Raw genomic sequence first — 24222 nt, 5'->3', positions numbered from 1 at the left:
AGCCTCAGGGTAAGTTATAAATGTAAATGTTTGCATGTATTTGTGTCTAAATAATAAATACAAGTATATGACTATGTATATGACTATGTATCAGAATGGTCAATCAAATGGCGATTTCAAATCTCAACAAATAAATGCTCTGTCTTACATATTGGCAGAAAAATCAGAAAATAAAATACAAGCTAAATAGTCAAGACCTTGTTGAGGATCCAAACTTTGTCAAGGATCTTGGAGTACTCATCTCAAATGATCTAAAAGTGCTAGAGCCCACTGTAACTACATAGCCAAAAAGGCATTAAGAGTTGTTAATCTAATCATATGTAGCTTTTTCTCTGGTAATATCACACTACTAACTAGAGTGTACAAAACATTTGTTAGACCTATACTCAAATACAGCTCATCAGTCTAGAACCCATATCATGTATATGATATTAACACAATTGAGAAAGTCCAGAAATATTTCACAAGAATTCTCCGCACCTCTACTCATTGCAGAATACCTTATGCCACCAGACTTGAAACTCTAGAGCTAGAAAAAAACTACGCCACCTCCAGTCCGATCTAAATATAGTATATAAAATCATACATTTGCAATGTCCGACCTGCAAATGAATACTTCAGCTTCAATCATAACAATACAAGAGCACACAATAGATACAAACTCAGGGTTAACCACACCAAACTTGATTGCAGAAAATACGACTTCAGCAACAGAGTGGTCAATGTCTGGAACACCCTACCTGACTCTGTGGTTTCTTCCCCAAACCCCAAAAACTTTAACCTTAGACTTTCTACTATTGACCTCATCCCCTTCCTAAGAAGCCTGTAGGGGGCATACATAAGCGCACCAATCGTGCCTACCGTCCCTGTCCTATTGTTTTTTATTTTTCTTATAAGTATCTATCTCATGTATTCAAAACTATATTTATTCTTATACCTGTATCTTGTAAGCAATTGACAAATCAAATACTAAAAAATAAATGCTAAATAATTCAGCCTTAGTTCTATTCCTGATCTCCACATTTCCCTATTTCTTTTATACGGGTAGTCTTTGATTTATGATAACAATTGAACCCAACATTTATGTTGCTAAGTGAGAAATTTGTTAAATGAATTTTGCCCCGTCCTACAACTTTTCTTGTTACATTTGTTAAGTGAATCATTATAATTGTTAAGTTAGTAACACCGTTGTTAAGTGAATCTGGCTTTCCCATTGATCTTGCTTGTCAGAAGGTTGCAAAAGATGATCACATGATCCTGGGATACTGCAACCATCATAAATATGAAAAAAATTGCCAAGCATCTGAATGTAAATCATGTGGCCATGGGGATGCTGCAACGGTTACATGTGTGAAAAATGGTCATGTCACTTTTTTCACTGCTGTTGTAACTCAGAATGATCACTAAGTGAATGGTAGTAAGTCAAAGACTACCTGCACTGTTATAATTCATGAACATGTAAAAATATTTGGGACTTTCAGTTTTCTCATCCTCTGTATTGTTGCAAGTCTAGATCAGCTCTGATGAGAAGAAACTACATTAATGAAGGACTGCTGCGTGGCAGCTTCCCTACCCAGGTTCCTGGATCTCACCATAGGGTTGGCGGTGGAGTTCCCCAGGCTTATAGTTCTGGAGGACTTCAACCTGCCATCCCTGGGGGTGGGGGCAGAGGTAGCCCAAGATTTTATGAAAACCACGACTTCCATGGACCTGGTGATCCAGGCTCAACTAGGAATAGTGGCCACACACCCAATTTAGTGTTCTTGTCGGAGTAGTGCCTATGTGACCTAGAAATGGTGGATTTGTCCTTGGTCCCCTTGTCATGATCGGGTCACAGTCTGATGTCAATGAGTTTCTTGAAAGCTGTACACAGGGAGGCAGGACCTATTAGATTGGTCTGCCTCTATCAACTAATGAACCCTAATGGGTTCCAGAAGGAACTGCGGTCCAGCTGAACTCTTTGCACTGTTTGGAATAGGAAAGTGACTGAGGCTCTGGCTAGGATTGCATCTATGCAACCTCTCCTCACCCATAGACCTCTCTGTGGTATACAGAGGAATCGAGAGGGATGAAACTGATGAGATGTCTAGAACGTCGCTGGTGGAAAACAAGTGATGAACTTGATCAACATGGGTAAGAGCTGCTATTAAGGCCTACCTTATTGCAATTCGTGTGGTGAAGTGTAAATACTTCTCCGCACAAATTGCTTCTGCAAATAATCGCCCAGCAACCCTCTTGTAGGAGAGCTGCTGCTTCCTGGGGAAGGAGGAGATTGAGGTCTACCTGAAGGGGCACGCTGAGGAATTTGCAGATTTTCCTAGAAGACAAAATCGCTCAACTTCATTCCCAGTTAGATGCCAGCATGGGTAATGGTCCAGTGGAAGCCCCTGAGGCAGGTTCTTGCCCTGTTATCTGGGAACAGTTTGACCCTGTTGCTCCTGAAGAAGTAGACATGATCCTAGGGAATATGTGTGGAAACACCTGTATTTTAGACCCATGTCCCTCCTGGCTTAGGAAAGCTTTCTGAGAGGTGACAGGTGGGTGGACAGGTGATGATTAATGCTTCCTTACAGGAGGGGTAGTGCCCCAGCACTGTAAGAAGGCTGTGGTCTGCCCTCTTCTTAAAAAGCCATCACTGGATTCCATCCTGTTGGATAATTTCTTCTTTTTTTCCCCGAAAACAATTTTATTGGTTTTTTTAAAAACAAGCAAAACCAACAGAACATAAAAACATCAGCTCTCTTCCATACATATATACAAGCAGTGTGTCGGTTGGTCTATCAGTTTTGTGCATTCATTTCGCAGTCTCAATTACAGTTACGTTACATAATAACTCGTATTATCAATCAAAACTTATGTAACCTAATATCACTATTAGAAAATCATTTGACTATAACTTTATTCATTCATACTTTATGAGATAACTATAATTTAGGTAGTTTATTCTATAACAAATCATATAGCCATACCAAATCTATCCTAAAAACACTTTATAGATATAATGTCAAATAACAAGAAAAGAAAAGATATCTTTTTATATATTCCTTGTTATCTAACATTCTAAATATTCTATTATTGTATTTTATCATCCAACCATTGATATAAAAGGTCCCAAATTTTATAGAATTGTTTATCCTCTTGCTCTCTGATTTCAAATGTCAATCTACTCATCTCAGCACATTCCAATATTTTCTTAATAATTTCTTCCTGCGATGGTATTTTCTCATTTTTCCAATTTTTGGCAAATACAATCCTATCCGCTGTTAATACATTTAAAATCAGATATTTCAAGTCTTTACTGTATGTATCAGATAAGATTCCCAATAAAAAAACCTCCGGTTTCAAATCTATGTGTTTCTTTGTCATTTTTTCCAATCACATGCGGATTTTAGTCCAGTATTTTCTAGCGTCCTCACAAGTCCACCACATATGGTAATATGAGCCAGGTATCCGATGACATTTCCAGCATTTTTCAAATTTATTCTTGAACATTCTTGCTATTCTTGTCGGGGGAAAGTGCCACCTGTAAAGCATCTTGTACAAAGTTTCTTTATAAGCTGTTGACATTGTCATTTTATAATTTTGCGACCACAATTTTTGCCATTTCTCTAAATCAATCCCATATCCAAAATTCTTCCCCCAAGCAATCATAGTTTCTTTAACTTGTTCTTCTTCTAGTTTAATTCCCAGTAAATAACCATATAATTTTTTAATCACCTTTTCATCAGTACCTGTCAAAATCTTATCTAGATCAGTCAGTTTATCAAAAAATCCCTCTGTTTTAGAACCTTCATCATACCTTGAGTGTATTTGCGCATATGAAAACCTCTTTATACCTTGTTCCTCTAGATTTTGCATCGATTTAAGTTCACCCTTTTCATCCAATATTTCCCCATATCTAACTGTTTGTTCCTTCTTATAAATTATAGGATAGGAAAATGCTTCAATGGTCGATAACCAAACTGGAATTTTCAGATAACATTGTCTTTTAACCTTCTCCCAATTTAACCACAAAGACTCCCGTATATAATGTCTTCTAAAATAACCCTGTGTTTTAGTTCCCTTATACCATAAAAAGGCATGCCAACCCAACAGCAAATCATGACCTTCTAGTGTCAACAATCTGTTGGATAATTTCTGACCAGTCTCCATCCTTCCCTTTTGGGGGAAGGTGGTTGAGAAGGTGGTTGTGTGACAGCTCCAGAGGTTTCTGGATGAAATGGATTATTTGGGTCCCTACCAGTCAGGATTCAGGTTTGGATATGGGACAGAAACGCCATTGGTCGTGCTTTTGAATGATCTCTGGCAGGAACAGAATGGGGGTAGTACGTCCATCTTTGCTCTACTTGACCTCTCAGCAGTTTTCAATACCATCGACCATGGTATTCTTCTGGAGAGGCTTTGGGGGATGGGTGTGGGAGACCATGTGCTACCATAGTCCACTTCCTTCCTCTGCAGCCACTTTCAGTCAGTGTTGAAAGGAGGGGAGAGATCCAGTCCTCTCCCACTGCTTTGTGGAGTCCTGCAGGATTCGGTACTCTCTCTGCTCCTCTTCAACATTTATATGAAGTCGTTATGTGAGATCATCCATCACCATGGACTTGATATCATCAAATATGCTGATGATATTCAGCTGTATGTCTCAGCTCGTTGTGAGTTAAGCGATGCTGTGTCCTCCCTCTCACAGTGCCTGGAGACTGTTAGAGGCTGGATGGGGAGCAGTGAGTTGAAACTGAACCCTGCCAAGACTGAGTGCTCTGGGTTTGGAGTTCTTTGGCCTATGGAGAATTGCCACCTTTGGTCTTGGATGGGGTGGCACTACCCTAAACAGACCCTGTGCATAATCTGGGGGTTCTCTTGGACTTGCGACTCCTGCTCAAACAGCAGGTGGCAGTTGTGGCCAGGAGGGTCTTTGCGCAACTATGGATTGTGCACTAATTATGCTATTTCCTGGACTGACAATTCCTACTCACGTTCACTCATGCCTTAGTCACTTCCTGTCTTGACTATTGCAATGCGCTTTACATGGGGCTGCACTTGAAGAGCATCTGGAATCTTCAGTTGGTGCAAAATGCAGCAGCCCATATGATTTTGTGCAGACCTCGGTGTGTATATGTATCAAATCTTCTGTAGGAGCTGTATTGGTTGCCTATTTGCTTCCAGATACAATTCAAGGTGCTGGTTGTCACCTTCAAAGCCCTTCATGGCTTGGGACTAGATTATCTGGGGTGTTGTCTTTTGCCAGTCACATCTACCCAATCCCTAGAGTGGGGAGGCAAGGAATGTTGTGGGTTCCATCCCCCGGGGAGATACATCTGGTGGGACCCAGAAGAGGGGCCTTCTCCATGGTGGCTCCCTCTCTCTGTAACATCATTCCTCCAGAGATTAGAATGGCCTCCACTTTAACACTCTTCAGGAAGGTGCTGAAGACCTGATTCTATCAGCGGGCCTGAGGAACCCAGAGTGGGATGGAGCCCATTAAATGTCTCATGTGATGTGTTTACCAGGGTGATGGGCTATTATATTATTTGATTATTTTCTTTTTATTAGTTTGATTATTTATATATGATGTATTTATATTGCTGTAAGCCACCTTGAGTCACCATGTGCAAATAGACAGCAATATAAATTTTCTAAATAGATAAATAAAATATATCCTGTGAAATTGAAAGTAATCACGACAATGGAATGGAAACAGTTTTTTGCTGCTGAAATGGAATGGCATGTCCTGGAAGAACATATGGTGTATTAGCTGAACAAGAGGAGTGTTCCATTCACAAAATCTTGCTAATACCTTTGTTCTTGTTTTACTAGCTGTAAGCATGTGAAGCTGTAAGCATTGTAAACCAAATTGCAACAGATTTCCTCACTCGGAAACCAGACATTAACTTTGTGAATATTAATTGTGTCTATATTAATTTTTCTGTTTCTATAGAGGATGTGCTGAGTAAAGATGCTGGAGAATGTGCAATATGCTTGGAGGAACTGCAGCAAGGAGATACAATAGCACGATTGCCTTGTTTATGCATATATCATAAAGGGTGAGTGCATACAAAATATAATTCAATTTTTGGACTACGTTTAGAGGCATGTTGGCAGAATCCACTATATCTACTATGCCTTTCCTTTTTTAAAAAAAATAAACTTTATTCTATTTTCAAACAGTTTAAAAACAAAGTAAAAATATACACACAATTATATCAATATCAAAGATATCATTTATATTTAATAGCCTTATTTCTATGCATAACAATTACATATTCTTTTCCCTATTCTTATTCCATATTTATATCAGTTATTTCATCGTATACTTTCCATTTATTCTACATTCAAAGTATATAATTTCCTATTTTTTACTTAATTACAGCATTATTTTTTGTCCTGTTCTTAAACCATGCATACCAGGTGTCCGAGACTATAGTATATTGATTCCTTTTTGTGTTTTAATTTTAGAGTCAGCCTGTCCATTTCTGCGCAATCTAATATTTTTTTATAACTGCTCCCTCTGGTGGTATATTTCCTTGTTTCCAAAATTGTGCATATGAGATCCTAGCAGCAGTTATGTGCAGCATAATATAGTTATGTGCAGCATAATATAGTTTTAATGTATTTCTCTTTTATTATCCCAATAAAAATAATTCTGGTTGAAGTTCAATTTGTTGTTTTATTATTTTTTCTAGCCATATTCGAATTGTGCTCCAATATTTTTTAACTTCTGGGCAGGTCCACCACATATGAAAATTTGTGCCCCCCCCCCTTTTTTTTTGCATTTCCAGCATTCTGGGTTTTGATTTGTGAACATTTTTGCCAACCTGATGGGGGGTAAGTGCCACCTATAAAACATTTTTGTACATGTTTTCTCTGTACGGTGTAGACAGTGTTAGTTTATAATTTGTCCCCCACATTCTTTCCCAGTGTTCCAATTCTATATTATGTCCTACATTTTTCACCCAGGCTACCATTGTTTCCTTAACTACCTCTTCTTCCATTTTAAAATTTAAAAGATAGTTGTATAATTTAGATATAATATTTTTTTCCGTTCCTTGTAAATTTTTATCTAATTGTTGCTTATCCAAATAAAATCCAATTTTTCTTTATCTTTTTTATATCTTGCCTGTACTTGCATATATGACCACCAGTCTATATCTATATTTTGTTGTTGTAACTCCTGTATAGTTTTTAATCTTCCATGTTCATCTAAGAGATCTTTATAGTTTCCCCTTTTCACCAATTCCATTGCATTCGGATATATTAATGCCTCCATCGTCGACAGCCAGCATGGCATTTTAACGTAGTAGTTCTTTTTAATTTTACTCCATACTTGAACAAGTGCATCTCTAATTTGGTATCTCTGGAAGTAGGCATGTTGTTTGTTTTTTTGTCCCATAAAAAACTATGCCATCCTCTTTGCAAATCATGTCCTTCTATTAATAATATTCTTTTGTTTTCTAGATTAATCGAATCTTTTATCCATACCATGGCTGCCGCCTGGTAGTACATTTCCCAATCTGGGTGTCCAAAGCCACCCCTTTCTCTCCTATCCTGAAATAATTTCATTTTAATTCTAGCTTTTTTCCCAACCCAGACAAATTTAGTTATTGTTTTATCCAATTCCCCCCTAAAAAATTTTTATCTAATTTTACCAGTACGGTTTGGAATAGATATAGTATTTTTGATAATATAGACATTTTAACTGCCGCAATTCTTTTCATTAATGAAATTTGAAGCTTCCCCCATATTTCCAATTCCTTTTTTATTTGTATCATTAATTTATTATAGTTATTTTCTTTTTTAAATTTTTTTTTTATTTTAACAACAGAACAACAAACATAGACATACCACATAAAACATAAAAATATCATCCTTCTTCATAAATTAACAAACAATGCATCGATTGGTTTACCACTTTTTTTTGTGCATCCATTTTATTAGTCACTAATATAATTATATTACATAATAGCTCATATTATCAATCAATAATTGTATAACCTAATATCATCACTAAAAAAAACATTTATCTATAATTTTGTTAATTCATATTTTAACGAGATAACTATAGTTTACTTAGTTTATTTTGCAATAAATCATAAAATCATACCAAATCTATCTTGATAATATTTTATAAAGATAATATCAAGAAAGAAAAAAAAAGGAAAAAAAAATTTTTATGCTAAATCTGAATATTCTGTCATTATGTTTTATTATCTAAACATTGATAAAATAGATCCCAAACTTCATAAAATTGTTTATCTTCTTGTTCTCTAATTTCAAATGTCAATTTACTCATTTCAGCACAATCCAATATTTTCTTAATAATTTCTTCCTCTGATGGAGTTTTCTCACTCTTCCAGTTTTTAGCAAATACAATCCTAGCCGCTGTTAATATATTTACAATCAAATACTTCAAATTTTTATTATATATATCAGGTAAGATTCCCAATAAAAAAATCTCTGGTTTCAAGTCTATATGTGTCTTTGTCATTTTTTCCAACCATATGCGAATCTTAGTCCAATATTTTCTAGCGTCCTCACAAGTCCACCACATATGGTAGTATGAGCCAGGTATCTGATGACATTTCCAGCACTTTTCAGATTTGTTCTTAAACATTCTTGCAATTCTTGTCGGGGGGAAATGCCACTTGTAAAACATCTTATACAAGTTTTCTTTATAAGCTGTTGACATTGTCATTTTATAATTTTGAGACCACAATTTTTCCCATTTGTCCAAATCAATCCCATATCCAAAATTCTTCCCCCAAACAATCATCGTTTCTTTAACTTGTTCCTCCTCTAATAAAATTTCCAACAAATAACTGTATAATTTTTTAATCACTTTTTCATCAGTACCTGTCAAGATCCTGTCTAAATCAGTCAATTTATCATAAAATCCCTCCGCTTTAGAATCTGTAAGATACCTTGAATGTTTTTGCGCATATGAAAACCAATTCATCTTTATGCCTTGTTCTTCTAGTTTTTGCATTGTTTTAAGTTCACTCTTTTCATCCAATATTTCCCCATATCTAACTGTTTGTTCCTTCTCATATATTATAGGATAAGAAAAGGCTTCAATAGTTGATAACCAGACTGGGATTTTCAAATAACATTTTCTCTTAATTTTCTCCCAATTCAACCATAAAGACTCCCTTATATAATGCCTTCTAAAATAGCCCTGCGATTTAGTTCCCTTATACCACAGAAAAGCATGCCATCCCAGTAATAAGTCATGTCCTTCTAATGTCAACAATCTAGTCTTAATGTTATCCATTCTTTAACCCACATTAAATTTGCAGCTTGGTAATACAACTCCCAATTCGGAAGGCCAAATCCTCCTCTAATTCTAGCATCTTGTAGAAGTTTTAATTTTATTCTGGCTTTCTTACCTTGCCATATAAACTTCAACACAATTCTTCAAAGTAATCTTTACCAAGCCTGATTGGTATGGTTTGGAACAAATATAAAATTCTGGGTAAAATATTCATCTTGATTGTTGAAATTCTACCTATCAATGACAATTGTAGATTTTCCCATTTCTTCAAATCAGATGCTATCTGTTGTTTAAGTTTAGTATAGTTATTCTCTTTCAATGTAGTACATCTTGACGTCAAATGTATCCCCAAATATTTAACTTTATTCGTAACTTGAATTTTCAATAAATCTGCCAGTTCATCTTTTTGTTTTAATAACATATTCTTTGTCAAGATCTTTGTTTTATCTTTGTTTATTTTCAAGCCCGCCATCTCACCATACATCTCTATCTTTTCCAGTAGCTTTAAAGCTGTTTCTAGAGGATCTTCCAGAATAAAAACCAAATCAACCGCAAAGGCTTGCAGTTTAAATCCCTCCTTCTTAATTTTCATTCCTTTTATATTTGGGTCCTCTCTAATGTTTCTATTCAGCACTTCCAAAGTCAATACAAATAACAAAGGTGATAATGGGCAACCTTGTCTTGTGCCTTTTCTTATATTAATAGAATCTGTAAAATCTCCCTCTATCATTACTCTTGCCGTTTGTTTATCATATATGGCTTCTATTGCTTGAATAAATTTTCTAGCAAAGCCCATCTGTTCCAATAACAAAAACCTGAATCTCCAGTTCACATTATCAAATGCCTTTTGGGCATCTAAAAATATCAAAGCCATTTGTTTTTCAGGATGCGCCTCGTAATATTCCAAGGTGTCCAGAATTACCCTCATATTATCCCTAATTTGTCTCTTTGGCAGGAATCCATTCTGGTCAGGATGAATAAAGTTATTTAGGTATCTTTTGAGCCTTTCTGCCAAGATGGAAGCAAAAAATTTATAATCTGCATTCAGTAAAGAAATAGGTCTATAGTTCTTAATTTGTGATGGATCGGCCCCTTTTTTTGGAATAAGCTTCTGACCATGTTTTGCGTATTCTCTTATTTAACATGGCTTCATTCATAACTTCTAACAGTGGAGTGCTCAACGATTCTTGTAATGTTTTATAAAATTCCGCCGGGAGCCCGTCTGGGCCTGGTGCTTTTCCATTATTCTGCCTATTAAATGCTTCCGTTAGTTCCATCATTGTTATAGTACTTTCTAACATTTTTTCAGTCTCTTCAGATATCTTAGGTAAGTTAGCATTTTGTAGATAAAGCTTAATTCTTTCCTCATCAAAATCCTCCTGCTTATATAATTGTCCATAAAAGTCTCAGATAATTGTCTTTTTCTCCTTATTACCATAACACATTTGGCCTTGATCATCTATTAACTGTACTATTTTCCTAGATTCTTTCTCCTTTCTCAATTTGTATGCTAGCCATCTACCTGGTTTGTTTGCATCTTCAAAATAGTTCTGTTTAGCACTTCTAATTTTTTGTGCCAATTCTTCTTTCTTCGTCTGACCCATCTTATGTTTAATTATATCCATTTTGAATTTAATATCTTTTTTCTGTGGCATATTCTGCAATTCTTTTTCCAGTTTTTATAATCATCTTCTAAAGCTTTAATAGTTTGCCTCTTCCTGACACTTCCGGTTGTCGGCTTCGGTGACAGCAGGGATTCGCCTTCTCTGTGATCCCTGCTGTGCTAGCTGCCTTGGTGCCTCCGATCCTGACGGCTTTCGAGGCTAAGGCCGCCCTGTTGGGGCAGCTGAAGATAGGGGGGATCCGGACAGGGGTGAGGGGCGTCGCAACCCCCCCAGCCGGCAATAACCCCCTTCTCTCAAGACGGTGCAGCGGTGGTCTTTATGGCCACCATAAAGAAGCTGGCAATTGGATAAAGAATGCGCAGGAGGGAGAAGGAGTTTTCTTTTTTTTTTAAAGGAAGTTTTTTCTTGGTCGAACTGGGACCTTAAGGATATATTTAACACCTGGGAAAGTAATGACTTGGAAGCTATAATGTTCCCGATTGATGTTTTCAGCTGCGAAGAAAAGTGACGAAAAGGGGAAGTCACTCTCCCTCCCTTATGGAATTAACAAATGGACAAGGGAAACCAGCTTTTTGATAGAAGGTAAAACCTAAACTCCTTTGTTATAAGTGGGAAGGGAGAGGCTTGGGAAAACAAATTTTTACTCTAAGACTTTGCTGGAGGAGATGCCTTGAAGATAAAGAGAATAGAAATTAATTATAAGAAAGACTTAAAGCACAGATTGGACGTTTTTTTTCCCTAATTTGACTTCACCCCTAGAAAAGAAATTGTAAAAAGAAGAAGCTTGTACTCTGCCTGGACTGTTTGATGACTGTGGGACTTTGGGACTTTTGGGAACTGTTTTAAGTTTGGAAATAACTGATTGGTTTAAGAAGAGGATACAGAAAGAGAAGAAGAAACAGTTTAAAATGGCTCTATCTCTTGATGAACTAAAAAAACAATATTTAAAAATAAAGAAAGAAGGCAAAGATGTTATGGGAGAAGCCCTTTGTTTCCTAGATATGGCGCTTGTCATGTGTCAGCAAATTAAACAACAGCTGCAAGAAGCAGAGGAAGAAGAAGCCATTTTTAATGAACTAAACGGTGTGACTAAGAAAGAAAGGAGAAAGAGAGGAGCTTTTCGAAAAGGAAGGACTTAAGAAATAAAAAAATGTTTATGAAAGAGAAAAAGAAGATGCAAAAACAACAGAATGCTAGAAAGCAAAAGGAAAGAGGAATGCAACAGAAAGGGGAAATCAAGAAGGCAGAGGTTTGGAGAGGAGGGGGTAAAAAGTTTAGGCGGGCTAAGAAGGAAAGGGAAAAGGGGAAAAAAAGTTACAAAGATATAAGACAAGGTGGAGATAAGGAAACTTTTTTCAGGGATAATGGGTAATATATGGGGTTTTTTTTTTAAAAAGGGGGGGGGGATTCTGCAAAGTACACATGAGTATTGTAATAGTGGTATTTGTATTATAAGTAGATAATCAGAACTTTTAAAGATCTAATAAAAGACTAAAATATCAAGGTATAACTTTAAAAGGTTTAATAATGAATGATAATAAGTTTTAATAAAATACTAAAGGGAATGTTTAAAATATTAGTTTGAATATAGAGTTTAATGGATTAATGTGTTGATTGTTATGGATTTATTATTGTAGTATTGGTTTTTGAAATAGTAGAATGTACTAAGCAGAATCTGATTGGGATTTAGGTGTTATTTTAAATTTTAACTTAGTGAAATGATAGAAAGGCATCATACTCCGGTTAGTGATTCCAGGGGAAACTATTCTTTCTTAAATTGGAAATGAGACAGATGTAAATGGAGAAATGGACAAAAGATATAAAAATATTTTTTTTAAAAAGCAAGATTAAATATATAAAACAGAATTAAAATGAGGCAAAAGTGGAGAGGAGTTATATAATAGATATAGAACGGTAAATAAGATGGGTAATGGTATATAAGAGCATGAATACAATTGAGTCCATACAAAAAGAGGTAATCTGGGGCCAAGTTACTTTCTAGAAGAAAGTTTTATGTTTTTATGTCTATGTTTTATGTGTGTGAGTTTAATTAAGAATTAAATAATAAAATCTCGGAGGAAGACTAGATGAGAATAATTATAAACAAGCCAGAGGAAAATATAAAGTTGATGACTGGATAGCAGATAAATCAGAAAGGAAATATGATTGAATAATGATTAAAGAGAAACAATGTGGAATTTGGTAAAGGGAATTTACGTGTTTATATGGAAATGGGATAAATTATAAGTACGTGATATAAAGCAATATGTTACCTGCCTTGTAAGGATCTACAATGGAAAGAGGTTTTATGTTTTTAATGTTTAATGATGTTTTGTTTTGTTGTTTGTAAAATCAATAAAACTTGTTTTAAAAAAAAATAGTTTGCCTCTTCCTAATATTCTTTTTCTTTGTATAATCCATTATTAATCCCCTTGCATATGCCTTCATTGTATCCCAAACATTCTGCATTGAAGTATCTTCTTTTTTATTTTCACTGAAGAAGAAAGCCAATTCTTCGCCCATCCATTGTGTAAAGTCTTTTTCCTTTAAAATAGCATTGTTTAATGTCAATCTAGATCTTCTTCTTTGTCCTTTCCATTTGATTGTCATTGGATTATGGTCTGCCCATATACCCGTTTCTATATTTATTTCTTGAATGTTAGATATTAATTCTGATGAAGTCCAAATCGTATCTATTCTGGACCATGATAAATGTCTATTTGAATAAAAAGTATATTGCTGGGTTTTACCATTTCTTTCTCTCCATATATCTTTTAAATTTAATTCATCTACCATTTTAAAAAAGGATTTAGGGAGTGTCTTTCTATTTTGTTTTAATGCTGTCGCTGTATAGTCCAATTTATTATCTACAATTCCATTAAAATCTCCCATCATGATTATATTGACATGGTCCAGTCCAATTGATTTCATATGTAACTTTTTATAAAATTCTTCTTGTTTATCGTTTGGAACATAAATTGCAACAAGCAGTGTTTTTATATTGTTATCCACTATTTCAACCATTAATACTACTCCATCTTCATCAGTATAAATCAATTTTGCTGCAATAGTTTCTTTAATGTACAGGACCACTCCTCTTTTCTTACAGTTAGTCAAGGAAGTAAAAATTTTCCCCAGTTTTGGTCTTACCAATAATCGTTGATGTTGTTTTTTAATATGTACTACTTGTAGGCAAATTATATCAAATTTTAACTTCTCTAATTTATGAAAGATTTTTCTTCTTTTAATAGCTGTGTTCAATCCATTTATATTCATAGAAATCATTTTTTTCCTTCATGGTTATGTTTTGTATTTAGGTCTAACAGTTCTTGTAGATCTTACTTCACGTTGTTCTTTGGTCTCCATTTGTCCACCTACCGCACCTTCTTCTTTCCCCGTTCCCATCTGGTCTTCTTGAAGTTCAGTTGAGATGGTCTCTTTTCCTGTCTCTATTTCTTTTCTTCCAAAAAATTCATTGTAGAATGTTTCTGCTTTCTCAATTGAGTCGATTCTGTGTCTCTGTTCTTGCCATATAAACATTAATCCTTCTGGGATCAACCATCTATAATTCACCTCTTTTTCCAATAACTTTTTGGTCAAAAATCGATATTCTCATCTCTCTCACTCTTCTGGGAACTTGTTTTAAAACCACAATCTCTTTACCTTTGTATTTCAACACCTTATCTCTTGCGACTTGTAATATTTGTGTTTTAATAGTCTTTTTAGTAAATCTGACATGAATCTCCCTTGGTAGCTTATTCCTCATCGCATATCTTGTGAAGACACGGTATATCTCATCTACTCCGTCCATCATCTTTTCCTCTGTTATCTCCAAAGCTCCAGCCAGAATTTCTATCATTACAGCCACCAAATCTTGTCCTTTTTCTTCCTCTATATTTTGAAATCTGAGATAAAACTCTGACCTATCCATCTCCCACTTCAACATCCCAGTTATATCTTGTTGCACCATTGTTAATTTGCTGACAATATTTCCAATTGTCTCATCTCTTTGTTTGTCTTTCTCCTCAATTTTTTGGAGTCTCTCCTCCTGTTTCGCCATCGTTTGTTGAAAATTTTCAATTTTTTCATCAGTCTTCGCAATTCTTTGTTCAATACTCTCTGTTCTTTGGTCAATACTCGTTTTAAGTTCTTGTATTCCTTGTATAATCGTCACTAGGTCCATTTGTACTTTATCTTGCTTCGCCATTATTGATAGTCGTCCTCCAGTTGATGGAGAAGCAGGAGCAGAAGTTGAACTGCCAGAAGGTAAAGTTTTCTTACTCATTTGAATAACTCAGGATCTTTAAGCTCCTTTAATCCAATTAATAAGGTAGCCAATTATAATCCAATTGGGAAGAAGAAAAACATTAAAAAAAACCAATAAAAAATGAAGAGTCCAGGATTAAAAGAGAAGGAGAAAAAGAAGATTAAAAAGAAAAAGGAGGAGATTCTTCAGGTTCTTCTAAACCTTAATCCTATTGTGGACTAGTCAATTATAATTCAAAAATAAAAATTAAGAATATTAAAAAGAAAAAGAAAAAGAGAGTAAGACCCAATAATATTAAAAAGCAATGATAAAAAAAGAAGAAGAAAAAAGAATTCTTCAGGTTCTTCACACCTTAATCCAATTATAAGGTCTCAAAAAATAAAAATAAAAATAACCATAAAAATAAATAAGAAATGAAAATAGAAAAGGCAAAAATCCCAATAAGAAAAAATAAAAATATTCTGAGGCTTTCCCTTTAAGAAGAAAAATAAAATTAAAAATAAAGTCAAACAAGAGAAAGAAAGAAAAATAGATATACAAATATTACAAAATACTGTGGGATTGAAGAGGAGGGATGGAACAGCTAAAAGAAGGTTAACAAAAAGAGCACACTGCATCTTATTTAGTTATCCAAGGCTCTTATTATGGCTTCTCCACAAATTCCAAAGCCCAGCTTCAAGTACTCAATTAATAATAGAAGTTCCAAAGAACACCTGTTAAAACATTCTCCAGTGTTCTTCCCTCTATCTAATCAAGTTCCAGTGTCCTTGAGAAAGGATTTCTTCACAGCCCTCTCAACTTCCAATAAAGTATTTTCAAGCCTCTAGTTGGCAGTGTTACAAAGTTTCTTTAATCCACTCCCCTTCTTTCCCAAAAAAGCCTAATAAAAAAAAGGAAATATACATGTAAATATATATATATTTAAGGAAATAAAAAAAAAATTACTAAAGGGAGCCTCTGTTCTGAAAAAAAAACTATTAACAGTCAAAAGGGGGAAAAAAAGAAAGAAAAATTAGGTGAATATAAGAGAAAAAACCAGTCTAGTTACAGTTACTAGATCACAATGGAGGTTCAATGAAAACAAAAGTAAAAGTAAAAAGCCAAGCCTCAGTTTGACATTCTCTTTAAAAAAATCGCCGCTAAATGTTTCATCAGTTTTTGTCCAAAGTCTTACAGGATTCTTCTCATTTTAGAGTGTCCTTAAGTCCCCCCCAAAAAAAGATTCTCACCAGCCGATGCACTTTCTCTTTCTGCCTCTTCCTTCCGGAGCTGTCACAGCTTCAGCAGCTTATTATAGTTATTTTCTTTAATTGATGAACACCTTGATGTTAGCCAAATACCAAGATATTTTACTTTTTTAACAATTTGCATTTCCAATTTTCTTTCTAATTCCTTTTTTTGCTTAACCGTAATATTTTTAGTTAATACCTTTGTTTTATTTTTATTTATTTTAAGTCCCACAACATTACCGAATTTTTCAATTTCTCTTATTAAGGTCATTCTGGTTTCCACCGGTTCCTCTTAAAAAAATACTATATCATCAGCAAACACTTGTACTTTATATTCCTCTTTTCTAATTGTAACCCCTTTAATTCTTTATTTCTTCTAATGTTCATTAATAAATTTTCTAATGTGAGGATAAAGAGTAGGGGTGACAATGGACATCCTTGTCTTACTCCTTTATTTATCTTAAATATTTCTGTTCTGTCTTCATTTAACAACAGGCTGGTGATCTCAGTCAAATAAATTGCTAATAAATTTGTCACCAAAATCCATATATTTTAATTGTTTTATAATGAACTGCCAATTTACATTATCAAACACTTTTTGTGCATCCAAGAACACCAGTGCCGCTTGCTTTCCAGAGTGTGTCTCATAATATTTTAATACATTTTATTACCGTTCTAGTATTGTTTTTAATTTGTCTATTTGGCAGAAATTTATTCTGATCAGTATGTAAAATTTTGTTTAATATCCCTTTAGGTCTTTCTGCCATTATGGTCCTAAGTATCTTATAGTCAACATTCAATAGCGATATGGGCCTATAATTTTGAATTTGCTGGTGATCTGAATCTTCTTTGGGGATTAATATTATTTATGTATCTTCCCATGATTTTGGTAATTTCGCTATCGCTAGGACTTTATTACAGATTTACAGATTAGACATCCAACCCTTTCTTATCAATGGAGACCTAGTGGAGCAAGTGGCCAGTTTTAAGTTTCTGGGTGTTACCCTAAAAGAGGACCTGACCTGGGGTGCCCACTTTGCAGCACTGGTCAAAAGGGCCCAGCAGAGATTATACTACCTGAGACTTCTCGGAAAACAACTGAATGAAAAACTGCTGGTGATCTTCCACCGCTGCACCGTAGAGAGCATTTTAACATACTGCATCTCTGTATGGTTTGCCAATTGCACAGTGGCAGATAGGAAAGCACTCCAAAGGGTTAATGTCATTGCCCAGAAGATCATTGGTTGCCCTCTCCCCTCTTTGGAAAAGCTTTATAGCTCCCGCTGCCTTAAGAAAGTTGAAAACATTCTCAAAGATCCATCTCATCCTGGGAACCCTTTTTTTGAACTATTACCATCTGGCAGATGGTACAGAATAATAAAAACAAGGACAAATAGGCTGAAAAACAGCTTCTATCCCACGGCAGTAGCTCTTTTGAATTCTGCTGTATAGTGCAGTGTCAGGGGTTTCCAGTTCAATGTGTGAAGGCTGAAGGATGTGTGTTTGTGTTTATTTTCATGGTCATGGTCATGATGTGCAACTGAAGATGGTGTTTGATTTCGTTGTATGAAGTGCAATGACAATAAACTAAACTAAACTAAACTAAATTATTATATAATTCTAACATTTCTAACATTTCTAACATTTCTTGAAGTGTTTTATATAACTCCCCCAGGAGGCCATCATGTCCTGGTGTCTGTTTCTGGATTGCCTCTTGCAGTTCTCTTAGTGTTATTTCCTTATTCATCGTTTCCTTACTTTCTTCCAAGATTGTAGCTAGGCTTTTCTCTTTTAAATATTGTTGGATATTCCCTTCTGTTATATCCTCCCACCTATATAATTCCTCAAAGAAAGTTCTGACAATATGTTTTTTCTTCTCCATCTGATGTTGTAGTATACTGTCAGCATCTTTCAATTGTTGAACTGATCTTCTCTCTCTTTTTTTCTTTAATTTATAGGCTAATCACCTTCCCGGCTTGTTCACATACTCAAAGTGATTTTGTTTCATCCTTCTCATATTTTGTATCCATTCTTCCTGCATCAGCATATTCAATTCATGTCTATAGCTCTTTCTTCATTTATTGCTTTGTTGCGTGGTTCTTTTTGTAGTATATTTTTAATTCTGTGAGTATATTTTGCAATCTAGTTTGTTTTCCTTTCTTTTTCTTTGTTATTTTTGTGCTGTATGTGAAATTGTCAACCTCTAATATATGCCTTTGTGGTGTCCCATAAATTCTGAACTGACATTTGCTGTTTCTTATTTTCCCTTAAAAAATCTCTAATTCCCTTTCCATCATCTTAACATATTCTTTTTCTTTTAAAATTTCCTGATTTAACATCCATCTTTTTTTTCTTTTTTAGTCCTTTCCAACTTATTTTAATGGGTTTGTGGTCTGCCCGTGTATTTATTTCTATTTCTACTTCCTTTATATTTTGCTCTAATTCCATACTCGTCCATATCATATCTAATCATGACCATGATTTTTATGGTGCCAAATAAAAAGTATATTTTTTTAATCTGGGTTCATTTCCCTCCATATATCTGTTAGTCCCAGTTCATTTGCCATTTCATACAATATTTTCTGTAATGTTTCCCTTTTTTCTTGTCTACACTACTACTCACATAATCACCACATTAAAATCACCTACCAGACATACGTTTTCATATTTCATCTCTATCAATTTCCGGTATAATCCCTTCTGCTTTTCATTTGGCACATATATAACTGTTAGTAACATTTTCTTAAAATGTACAAATATTTCAAGTATTAGGATTCTACCCTCCTCGTCTGCGTAAACCTGTTTAGACTGTAGCTATTTTCTAACGTATACTGCTATATCCCCCTTTTTTTGTTGGGCCATACTATTAGGTCTTTTATCAATTTCTATGGCTTCTCTGATGATTCTGTAGCCAGGGTTTTCTATAGTAGCTAGGTTTTTGGTGCTTTTGAAGTAGAGTATGAATAGAAGAGATGACTCCACCAGACTATCAATCATCTGGAAGCCTGCACTCACAAACAAAACCATCTCTATAGCACAATCCAGGCAAGCACCTGGACACAAACAAACCTTCCCAATACTTCCAGCCCAAACACGCCCCAGCCAGCTACCCAAATAAAACCTAGCTTCCTAAAAAACAATTATCAGCCATTCACAAGAAACCAAGCTGCATGAAGAAACCCCAATGCACAAAACACAATGTTGCTAACCAATCAAGAACACAGCAACTCGAAGACCAATAAAAACAGACCTAGACTCCCAGCCAATCAGGATGAGGAAAAAACCATTCAAATAAAGCAGAAAGCCAGCACCAAATTCAAACAAAAAATGGCTGCCAAGCCTGACACACGAGATTAAAAAGAACCCAATTCACAAGCCTGAGGATAGCAGATGAGATTCTGCCGAAATGTCGGTATAATAAAAGCACAAATATTAAGACATGGAAAATACCCGAAGAAACCTAAATACCATACATATAAATACCCGTGAAAACATAAGAAAATATATAGAGATGTAGATGTAGATGTAGATATAGATATTTATATCAGTATAAATATATGTAGTTATCCTGTATAAATTATATATCTAACGTGCAAATCAATTCATCAAATATAGGTATAGAGTATAAAGTATATGGTATGAAGTAAATAATGTTACAGGTATTTATATATATTGTTTAAATACTTAAATAGTCTGCAAGTATTAGTCAGTCCTCACTTCTTTTCCTACTCATCGTCAAGCTGTTCTCCACATTTCTTCTATTTCATCAGTCATTTTTAACTGTTTAGTCTCTATCTCTGTCAATTAGCCAAGTCACTGCCCTCCTTCAAGATGGTTCCTCTTCTCTATTTCTCCTCTCCTCTCTGAAAAACTCCAAACTAGTGTCTCTAATGTCTCTTCACTTCTTAGGATCAGTTTTTATATTAAGAATTTTAAAAAGTTTTAATGTTGTAAGTTTATAGATTTTAATCCTCTTGGGTTTTTCCGAGCCTTCCCTCTTTCCGACTGTCAAACTGTTCACCTTCACTTAATCTCCTCCACTCTACAGTCACTGCCAATTCATCGCCCCGGTCCACCTTCCCTGGAGCTCCCTCTACTAGACATGTTACTCAGGGCTCTCTTCTTTCATCTCATTAAGCTGTCAAATCCGCCATTTCTCCTCTGATGTCTCATGTTGATTTCTACTCTCCTGCTTCCTGATCTCAGCTGGCTGTCACAGCTTAGGACCTGCCATGAATGCCACACTTCTTGTGTGCCAATTTCAAGGGATTTCCTTTCAGCATAGCGGAAGGTTGCCTTCCTCTTCACTACCCTCAAGGCTTCCCCTCTAATTCATGTTCCTCTCCAGGATCCACGATGCCCCAACAAGCTCCCAGGTGCAAAAAATCGAACACAAGGGAGCAGAGATCGCTCTCCTTGCTCCGCAGTGCCATTAAGTCACCACTGGAAGTCTACTATGCCTTCCTTTTATCTGCTTCTATATCATCCCTCCTCCATACTTTATGGAGTAACTCCAAATTCTTCAGACAGATAAGAGTAGAAGGGAGGTTTAAATGTTATGTTAGTTTTTGGCTGCATATTCATTTTTTTTTCTAGCTATGCCTACATTAAATGTCAAAATTAACTCCTATAAGTATGATCATGCAGTATCTGTTGCTTATGTTATATTTAATATTTCAGTTCAAATACACTTATGTCTTTTTTGATACCTGATAATGTAATGCAGAGAGATACTATAAAGTAAAAGTTGTAAAGTTTTACCTATGTCAATATTGACATATTTATTTCAAAAATATTTTTTATTTAACCTGTTTTCTTGGAGACCATATATATATATATATATATATATTTCTTAAGTTTTCTCGGTATTTATATGTATGCTATTCAGCTTTGTTCGGTATTTTCCCACGCATTATACTTGTGCTTTTAAGTTGTAGCAACGTTCGGCAGAATCTCATCTGCCATCATCAGGCTTCTGTATAGTGTTCGTCTTAACGAAGCCTGATGATGGCAGATGAGATTTGCAAATGTTGCTACAACTTTAAAAGCACAACTATAATTAACGTGGGAAAATACTCTCGAACAAAGCTGAATACCACATACATACATACATACATACATACATACATACATATATTCGTAGATTTTCACGGGTACAGGTATGTAGGTCTAGGTGTGTTCGGGTCTTTTCCCGTGTAACATTAAGAGTATCTTGGCGACATTTTGGCGAGGTCCCACTCGCCATCCTCAGGCTGGTGCTTTCGGCTTTGTGCCAATTCAAGCAGTGCTACATGAAGATGTGGCACAACCACGAATGCGAAGCCAAATAGCAGGATCACAGCTCACCAGCTCAAATCCCCCAGCAACTAAGACTAACCTGAGCACAACCAAGCCCCCACCTGAACAGAACACACCCCAGCCAATCAGAACACAGCCAAGCCCCCACCCAATCAAGTCACACCCCCACTAGCAGTTAAAAGGAAGAAGCAGCTGCAAGCTCACATTACTCTGAGAAGCACAGAACCGAAGACACAAGCCTGAAGATGATGAATGAGACTTCATTGAAACGTTGCCTAGATACTTCCAATTTTACGCGGGAGAAAACCAGAATAACCAAAGATCCACATACAAATGCATGCGAGAACCTCAGAAAGCAAATATAAATATAAATATAAAAATATACACGTTTTCTCAAGTTTTAGCGGGTACTTACATCTATGCCATTCAGCTTTGCTCGGGTATTTTCCCACGTCATTGTAGTTGTGCTTTTAAAGTTGTAGCAATGTTTCGGCAGAATCTCATCTGCCATCATCAGGCTTCTATACAGAATGCCATATATATATACACACACATTTACATTTGAAACAATTCAGAATATTTATCCCATCACTCTCTCCCTCCTTCCCCATCCCTCACACAACTGAATTTTTAAAAAAAATACTTATTACAGATCTTAAAGGAGAAGACACTTGCTTTCTCATTACATTGCAGTAGTAGCTTTAAAATATTGATGGCTGCATATAAAACACATGTCTGAACCATGGGCAACATCTCAATGGGTGATGTATTTAGTTGAGTCTTCAGGACAAGAACTGCAGTGAACAGAACATTGATGCAATCCCTTCACCAAAAGTTTGGAATGTTTTTCTACCTTTTTATTTCCCATCAGGAACTGTGCTGCCTTTTAGTATTTTGCTGTTAAATTTCTGCAGAATGATCTCGGGAAGTTCAAGAAAAAGTGGGTTCTGGGGTGGTGGGTAGATTGCAGGTCTCACCTTGCCCTCTTTTACACTTAGTCCTCAACTTAAGACTGATCACTTAATGGCCATTCAAAGTTATGACAGACTCAAAAACATCTGATTACCATATCATCCCCACAATCGTGTTAACGTTTTTTAAACAAGTTTTATCCAGTTTTCCACATTTTAACATCTCTTTTTAGTGAACAGCAGATTACAGGTTTCACATATACATACAAATATGATCATAATTACATATTCAATTTTTTTATTCAATTTCTTATCTTAACAATGCTATTATACATTTTCTATTTTATTATTCCAAATGCTTATCTCGTTATTTAATTCACATATATTAACTTCATAATTATTATACTTTAGTACTTTTAACTGTCCCATTTGTATATACCTCTTAAATTCTGATTAATAACACTCTTTCTATAAATTAGTTTCCCCTCAAAATATCAGTTTAAGTGCGCCACCTCTAAGTTACATATTCATTAATAATCTCCCCTTTTAAATCCCATTAAATGTTTAACATTTTCTTACTTAAACATTAAAATTAATAATCCCATTTAAAACTACATAACATACATAAATCAGATTCTGCATGGTTTCCCCTTTTTAATTTCATAAGGTTTATTTATAATTTCAGAAAAAAAGGACATATTAATCTATTCATTTAATCCTAAATCCTGATGTTAATTCCATTTCAGCTCTCTTCCTATATCATTTCATTTATTTCAGTATATTTAAAATGTTTCAATATATTTAATAAACATATTCCATTATTTGTTACAATTATCTCCATGCATGAAGGAAAAGAGCATTGAATTCCATTATCAAAAAATATTTTCCATTTTATCAATCTATATGTCCTCATTTCACAACTACAAATGTATTTGTTACCCCCCAACACCTTGCAGAATCCCCTCTCCAAATATCAATCAGCCATTATCTCTGTCTAATTAAACAATTTTCCCATTTTTTAGAATTCCCATATTTCTTTGTTCCAAAGTCCTGTTTCTTGTCCCTTCTTTCCCCTTGTATTTTCCCCTTTATTCTTTCAATCCAGTTTTTATCCCCCTCTCTATTTATAACTCCCTTACGCCCTTCGAATTTCTGCTGATTCTTTTTCCTTTTTTAATTTTCCAGGTATTTCCCTCTTTATTCAATTTCTCAAATCTCCAATATTTATTTCCAACTCTTTTCCTCTTTCTTTCTAGAGTTCTTTGTTCTCAATGGTAATTAAAGATGGCTCCTTCTATAATTTGCTCCACCTCATCTTCTGTCCTTTGTCTTTGTTGTTCATACTCTGCAATCGTATTTTCAATGAATTTTGAAGCAAAGCCCAAAGTTTCACCTCGTTTTGTAATATTTCTTATGTGTTTCTAAGTTCCATTTAATGCCAGAAGAGATATTGCCATTTTACAGCTTTCTAATTAGCAATTTACTCCAAATAGTGTCTTTAAATTTAATTTCCAACAGTCAGTCGGCTTTTAATTTCTTCCTCTCAAATTTTAATCCTCAGCTAATCCAATGCCAAATCCATATCAGAATGAACAATTAATCCAAGGGCAGAATCTTCCTGTTTTTT

General features: G+C 35.0%; 1 protein-coding gene across 1 annotated transcript in view; it reads left to right on the top strand.

Moving 5' to 3' along the window:
* The window catches only part of ZNRF2 (zinc and ring finger 2), a 151594-nt gene extending 145549 nt beyond the window's left edge, over positions 1-6045 (top strand). Inside the window, exon 3 of the mRNA XM_026717768.2 lies at positions 5936-6045. Within this exon, the coding sequence (XP_026573553.1) occupies positions 5936-6045 (110 nt within the window). The remainder of the gene's footprint in view (positions 1-5935) is intronic.
* Positions 6046-24222: the final 18177 nt, after the last annotated feature.

The sequence above is a fragment of the Pseudonaja textilis genome, chromosome Z (assembly GCF_049901715.1).
Source record: "Pseudonaja textilis isolate UNSWEBS1 chromosome Z, rPseTex1.2, whole genome shotgun sequence".
NCBI lineage: Eukaryota > Metazoa > Chordata > Lepidosauria > Squamata > Elapidae > Pseudonaja > Pseudonaja textilis.
Note: the sequence above shows the minus strand (reverse complement) of the source record. Positions and strands in the feature narration are given on the sequence as shown.